Source organism: Fukomys damarensis, unplaced genomic scaffold (assembly GCF_012274545.1).
Source record: "Fukomys damarensis isolate Sample0158 unplaced genomic scaffold, DMR_v1.0_HiC HiC_scaffold_37, whole genome shotgun sequence".
NCBI lineage: Eukaryota > Metazoa > Chordata > Mammalia > Rodentia > Bathyergidae > Fukomys > Fukomys damarensis.
This window is the reverse complement of record NW_022900949.1, coordinates 1,228,786-1,236,056: the sequence shown is the minus strand read 5'-3', so window position 1 is coordinate 1,236,056 and position 7,271 is coordinate 1,228,786. Positions and strand designations below refer to the sequence as shown.

Below are 7,271 nucleotides of genomic sequence, written 5' to 3'. Positions count from 1 at the left end.
GCACTGGACTTCAGAGAACTTCTCAAAGAGAGAAGTTATTCGTGACTCTGCAGTGGTTAAAAACATGCCATTCTGAATGCATCAGAATCAGTGTAATGTTCAACAGTAATAATGAAGGCTAATGTAAACTTGCACTTTTTTTTTTTTTTTTTTTTTTTTTTTTTTTTTGGTACCAGGGATTGAACTTGGGTCCTTGTGCTTGCAAGGCAGGCCACTGAACCGCTGAGCTAAATCCCCGGCCCCTAAACTTGGACTTTAATGGCTATATGTCAAGACTGGCTTATTAATTGTGATATATAAATAATAAAAGAATTAGTTAAGGGATGAGAATAAGGCACAAAGAAAATTCTGTTTTCAATTTAATTATTGAAAACTCAAAATTTTGAAAAATAAAGTCATTAAATTGTAGGGAAACATTTCCAAATTTCATAGATGTTATCCCATGTCACAACTGTTTGAAAACTAGTTATTCTAAGTATTAATGTAAGTACAGAAAACATAAGTATCAATAAAACTTTCTAAAATGAATGCATGACTTCTGAATAATGCTTCTGATATAAATATGTCAAGATAATACACTGTATCTATTGGTATAAATGCTATATAATTAAGATTTTTTTCAATGAAGGGTTTAAATATCCACCTAAACATAGCTAAATGCACACCCTGCCACACTCACACGTGTGCAGGCACACACTGACACACAAAGGATAGCTGAGGCCACTACATAAATTTTTGTTATCCTACAGTGAAACTATCTCCTCAAATTTGGAGCCAGGCTGTTGTTTTGAATTGTCTGTCCTTTAAACTATGTACGTGTAATATGACCTGATTTTTAAATATGGCATCTTCAAACATGCAGTTGTGTTAAAATGAGTCTGTTAGGGCAGCCACAACCAAACTGGCATAATTATACGCAGAGGAAAATATCACACGATGAGAGTGATAGAGTGGATTCCACTGCAAACCAAGTACTGACAGGAATTGATGGCAACGACCCAAAGCTAAGAACACATGTGATCAGATAAGATTTAGAGCATCAAAGGAAGCAAGAATCTGGTGAAAACTTGATTTCAAACACCTGGGTTAAAGTAACATCAGGGAACATAACTGTGCTATTTTAAGCCACCTAGTTGTTAGCAATTTGTTAAAGTGCCAAGAAAAAGAGCTCAAGTATATGTGTTAGACCTTATATAACATGAACAGTGGAGAGTAGACCCATACAACAGGCACTTTTTTATTTACCACTGTATGGCTGTGTGGTCTCAACCAAATGGGTTTTTCACTACTATGAATTCTTTCATGCATTCAAGTAAGAACTGAATGCTTTCCTGCATTGCTTACAAAGTTTCTCTACAGGGCAAATTATTTCATATATGTGAAAATACTCCCTTATTTTTTACACATATATGGTTTGTCTTCAATGTGAAACCTCTTATGTATTCAAAAAGGAGTGAAACCGAATGCTTTCCCACATAGCTGGGATACAATACATAGGGTTTCTCAGCACTGGGTTCCTTCATGTCTTCCACAGGAACAGAACTGGAAATTTTCCAACATTCCTTACATGCAAAAGATTTCTTTCCAGTGTAACTTTTAAAAATATCTTTGAAATGATCTGTAACTAGGGAAGCTTTTCCACATTGTTTGAATACAGAGTACCTCTTCAATATGAGTTATTTTATGTCTGCAAAAAGTAGTGGAACAAAAGAAACTTTTCCCACGTTCCTTCCACAGTTTCAGTTTCTCTTATGTGTGAGTTGTTTCATGATATCGAATAGTTTTGGAACCATGGAAAGCTTTCCCACATTGGTTACATACACAGTTTCTCTCCACTGAGTTCCTTCTATAGTTTTTATTAGTACATGTTTGAAGTACATTATTTATTGTGGAGTTATCTATATCTTAATTGTTTCCCTTTCCTCTGCCCTTTCTCCTCCATCTCTAGATTTGCTGTCCATTTGTAAAAGCTCTATCCCCCTGAACTCTACTATCTGTCTTACATTGACATTTAAATTATTTATACTGAATTTCTCATATAAGAGAAGCCATGCAGTATTTAAGCTTATGTGTATGATTTATTTCACTTAATATTATGGTCTCAAGTTGTATCCCCTCTCCAGTCTGAGTTCTTTCATGAAGTTGAATGGAACCCACAGAATGAAAGGCTTTCCCACGTTGTTTGGACAGATAGGTTTTTTCTCCACTATGAGTCCTTTCATGTCGTCGAAGGGAACTGGAACATACAAAGTCTTTCCCACAAAGCTTACATTCATAAGGTCTCTCTCCAGTATGAATTCTTCTGTGCAGCTGAAGGGAACTGGAACATATGAAGGCTTTCCCACATTGCTTACACACATAAGGTCTCTCACCAGTGTGAGTTCTTTCATGCACTTTAAGAGCACTGGAATGACTGAAGGCCTTCCCACACTGCTTACACACACAGGGTTTCTCTCCAGTGTGAGTTCTTTCATGTTTGTGAAGGTCACTGGAACATACGAAGGCTTTCTCACACTGCTTACATTCATAGGGCTTCTCTCCTGTGTGAATTCTTCTATGCTTCTGAAGGGAAGTAGAATATGTGAAAGCCTTCCCACACTGCTTACATACATAAGGTTTCTCACCCGTGTGAGTTCTTTCATGTACTTCAAGAGCACTTGAGCGCCTGAAGGCTTTCCCACACTGCTTACACAAATAGGGTTTCTCTCCATTGTGAATTCTTTCATGCACACGAAGATTACTAGAAAAACTGAAGACCTTACCACATGTCGTACACACATAACGTTTTTCAAGAGCATGATTTCTTTCATGTTTTAAAAGAGTACTGTCATGAGTGACAGCTTTTGCACAGAACTTGCATACGTAAGGTTTCTCTCCAGTGTGGATTTTTTCAGCTTTCTGAAGGCAATGGAAGCATCTGCAGGCTTTCCTACCTTGCTTACATTCATAGGGTTTCTCTCCAGCACATGACTCTTTACGCTTCTGAAGCAACGCATAAGTGAAGGCTTTTCCGAGTTCCTTACATTTGCATGACTTCTCTTCACATTCCAGAGTCTCATACGGTTTGTGTACAGTATGATCTCTACGGGGCATATTTTGGGGTAACTGGTCAGTGAAGACTTCTCTACACATGCAGTTTTCACATAATGTCACTCCAGGAGTTTTGTTGTTCAGTATATGAACTGAAGTCTGAAGATCTGCAGATCTGGAGACTTCTCCACACTGGTGATCTTCCTCATGTTCACAGGGCCTCTCCAACATGTAACTTCTGTCACAAGGAAGAGTTAATCATAATGGGGTTATTAATGGTTTTTAGAATTACATTTTAACATTGTAAGAAAATTACAGGCTTTATATCCTGTATAAATTGTGTGAACAAGATTGTACTAAAGGTTTAGCAACATGCCTGTCCTGCAGGTATTTTCAAAGTAGTCATATTCACATGGACTTTCTTAAGACTGTGTGCAAGTTAGTTTTGCAAACAGTGAACACATAGGTCACGTGTAAGTACAGGATCAGTATTTCTTGCCAAAAAATACTTACAAACAGGTGTTTTGGAATTCAGATTTTTGAAATATTTGCATATACACAATAAATGTCTTGGACACAGAACTTAAGGGGAAACATGAAATTAATATTATATTCCTTTAGCCAAATTATAAAGGTAATTTCATACATTTTTAATAGCTTTGAATGAAAAGAAATTTTGTGTGCCTTTAACCATCAGGAAAAAAAAGTGTCTTGTAGTGTTACAATGATATTCAGGAAGTTCAGGATACTGAAGCAATTAGGATTCTGAATCTTTGGGATAAGGACGCTCAACCCATATTTAGTTTTGGAGAAAATGTTCTCACAGAAAATCATTTTTGACATTGAGCCACTATTGTCTGCTTTCTTTAAATGTCATGCCAAATTTAGCAAGGAACACTGCTTTCTCTTGAAACAGCAAATTACCTGAAATTTTTCCTGCAGTTTTGGTCCACATCTTCATTAGTCTGGTCTCCATATTTCTGTTCTAAAATATAGACACAGAAAAATCACTATAAGTCACTACATTTAGAAAACCTGTAACATTCTAGGTTCACATATGTTGAATTTCTTTGCCAAAGTGATTCTTTTTCAATATTTCAAATCTCTGAACAGCACTGATGAAGTACTTGCCCTCTGACTAAATGATGGAATGATGTCTTCCTTACCTATGTATGCCAGGTTCCTGAAGGTTTCCTGCATCACTGCTCTGTACAGATTCTTCTGGGCAGGATCCAGCAAAACCCACTCCTCCAGAGTGAAGTTCACAACCACATCCTCAAAGGTCACTGACTCCTAAAATATGCCAAATATATTTTCAGAGAGAATGGTAAGACTGGCAGCACCCAGGGAATCTGTACTAAACTCATGAGTTCACATGATGTGAATTCTGAACATTTACCACATGTGGTTGGTGTACTTTCTTCCCACCCTGACAACTGCTCAGTTTTGCTGATGCTATATTTCAACACTTTCATACAGAACCTGTCTCACTGGTGACTTCCAGTATGTTAAGTATCCCTCTTTCTACAGTGGGTCTAGGACCTCAGAAAGCCCTATCATTCCAGCAAAAAGACTTTCTCCTCTAGAAATGCTCGTTCTTTTCCTTTACTGTTATCTGGGAATGTAAATGGGATCAACCTTAGAAGAGCTCAACTTGCCGTAATACTACACAATCGCTGAATTTCACACCAATCGAGAGCCCAGTCATTTCCCTCAAGAATGTACTGTATATTTGCATCTGGAGCAAAATACTAAACTGATAAAGTATTCTCCCCAAGGGTAAAAATCAATCTAAAAAATCCGCATACCATAATCACATGAAAGAATAAACTAAGTGGCCCCTGCCTCAGACACTGGCATGTCTGTAACATACCTAGGTAAAGAAAATACCACAGGAGTTTGAATTTGGCTCACATGCTCGAAAGTTCCATTCCACAGCTGGCTGGCTTCCAGGCAGAAATGGCGTGGCGTAAGCGCCTGGAGGAGGAAAGGTGCTCAAACCACAGCAGGTAGGGGGCAGAAAAATGAAGGGGGGAGCCAGGTGTAAATGTACCTTCCGAAAGAACACTACAGTGACATACGGCATTCGACCAGGCCCAACCCCCAATACAAACTTTCTTACGAATTTATCAATAAATCAATGCACTAATGAGTATAGCACCCCCATCATCCAATCATCTTCGAAAAGCCCCACCTCTGAACACATGAGCCATTGGGGGTACATTTTAAACCATTAAAAAAGCAGAAAACATAAAAGAATCGTATAGAAATCATGTGTGTACAATTAAGCTGAGAAAAAAAATCACTGAAATTATGTGACTGAAAGATGCAAAGAAAACAAAATAACTGAAGAATGTGTCACACATGTGCATAGGCTACTAGAATTGTAAAAACATCTTCAGTGAAATGCCACAAACTTTGAGTTGTTAAATCTGATCCTATTTTTTAATCACTGTTAGAAAATAATTACATGGAAGTACAACAAAATATTTGACTTATTCTACCTGCATTAGGAGATAAATGTTCAAACTGACAATACTATACTCAGGTAGTGTATGTCTACTGAGAGGCCAAATGGCATCTTACTTCTGAAGTAACTACATATAGGAGAGGAAAAAGAAGTTATGATTACTCTAAAGTACTTACAAGGCCCTTGGGAAAGTACAGTGTTATTTCAAACTGGATTTACATCCATTAAAAATATATATTGCTAACCTCTGGGAAATCATCAATAACTCAGGAAACAAGTTTACTTGATATCCTAACAGAGCAATGAAAATGGAATCATATAAAACACCCAATGATGATGAGAATGCAGAAACAGATGGAAATTTTTCCACAAAATCCCAGCACAAAGGACAAGAAAACCACAGTCTCAAATTGAAGAGATAAGGAGCAGAGCTAAAACATAACTTATTAAAAAAGAAATCCATAAGCAGAACAAAGGAAGAAAAAGTGTTTCTAATGAATTATTAATGGAGTACTACTCAGCCATAAAGAATGAGAAACGAGTCATTCATAGGAAAATGGATGCATATTGCAGCCATACTCCTAAGTGAAATAAATAAGTCACATGTGTAAATACCAAATAGTTTCTCTGGTGTGAAAAACTAAAAGTGTAAATAAGATCCTAATGCTATAACTGACAATGTGAAATAGGAAGAAACGGGCTAAAGGTGTAGGGGAAGTGGGAAGGGTAGGGGAAAGGAAATATGGGAAAAGAAAAAATATGAGAAAATGAAAATATGGAAACAAAGTTGTAAATAGGGAAGGGTAGAGGGGGTGAAGGGAGGGCAGGGCTATGGGGAAAAAATGAGAACCAAGACCTGTCATGTAAAGTACAAGATCCCAATGGTCAGTGTAACTGTACTGTATACCTAAAATGTACCAATAAACTCAATGATAAAATATGTATATAACCATACTACCCACATATGACACATAAACAATTCTTTAATATCAATAAATATCCAGTTAATTTTCAAAAGAGACTGTGTACTACTTTGATAGATAAAAACTGGAGAGATGGAAAAAAATTTTAATAAAACACTAGCAAACTCAATTCAACAGCCAATTCAACAGCATAGTGGGATTCATCACAGGAACACAAGGATGTGTCAACGTGAAAATCAATAAACAAGTCACAACATAATAAAATGAAGGATAATTATATGAATAAATGTGAGAAATAATGTGATTAAGATTCCACTCCATTTCATATTTACTCAAAAAAGTAGATATAGAAAAAATTTCAAAGGCTATATAAGAAGGTATAGGTCAATGTAATGCTAAGTAGGAAAAAACTGAATTCATTTCCTCTAAGATCCAGGAAAAAAAAACAATTAAATACATTTTCACAATTTTAAAATACTGGGAAGACTGGGTGTGGTGGGGCATACCTATAATCTCAAGACCCAGGGACGCTGAGGCAGGAAGATTATGGAGAGTTCAAAGCCAGCCTGAAATGCACGGCAAGACCCTGTCTCAAAAAATAAATAAAATAAAATACTGGGAGACTTAGCAAGATCGATTAAGCAAGAGAAATGAATAAAGAGCACACAAATTGGAAAGAGTAAAATAATTTAATTACTCACTTTTCTGGATACCTCTACATATTAAAAATAAAGCCCAATTATTCCATCAAAAATTGTTGGAACCTAATCAAATTCAGTAAAATGGCAATGCAAAACCCCTACATATAAACTAGAAGCATTTCTATACACAAATAATGAAGTTGCTGT

At 36.5% G+C, this 7,271-nt stretch overlaps 1 protein-coding gene across 1 annotated transcript; it reads right to left on the bottom strand.

Moving 5' to 3' along the window:
• Window positions 1-1,840: 1,840 nt before the first annotated feature.
• On the bottom strand, window positions 1,841-5,243 carry LOC104876373 (zinc finger protein 20-like). The gene is made up of 5 exons (XM_033759382.1): window positions 5,225-5,243; window positions 4,945-5,024; window positions 4,197-4,323; window positions 3,955-4,015; window positions 1,841-3,268 (listed from the first exon to the last, which is right to left on the bottom strand). The coding sequence occupies exons 1-5, from the start codon at window positions 5,241-5,243 to the stop codon at window positions 2,035-2,037; spliced, it is 1,521 nt and encodes a 506-aa protein (XP_033615273.1). The 3' UTR covers window positions 1,841-2,034.
• Between the last annotated feature and the right edge of the window lie 2,028 nt (window positions 5,244-7,271).

Coding starts and splice junctions, on each gene's coding strand:
- LOC104876373 (XM_033759382.1), bottom strand. Junction 4,324..4,944: donor GGAATGGAACTTTCGAGCAT/GTGAGCCAAATT, acceptor GGCATATTTTAG/GAGTCAGTGACCTTTGAGGA. Junction 3,269..3,954: donor AACTGCAGGAAAAATTTCAG/GTAATTTGCTGT, acceptor TCCTTGTGACAG/AAGTTACATGTTGGAGAGGC.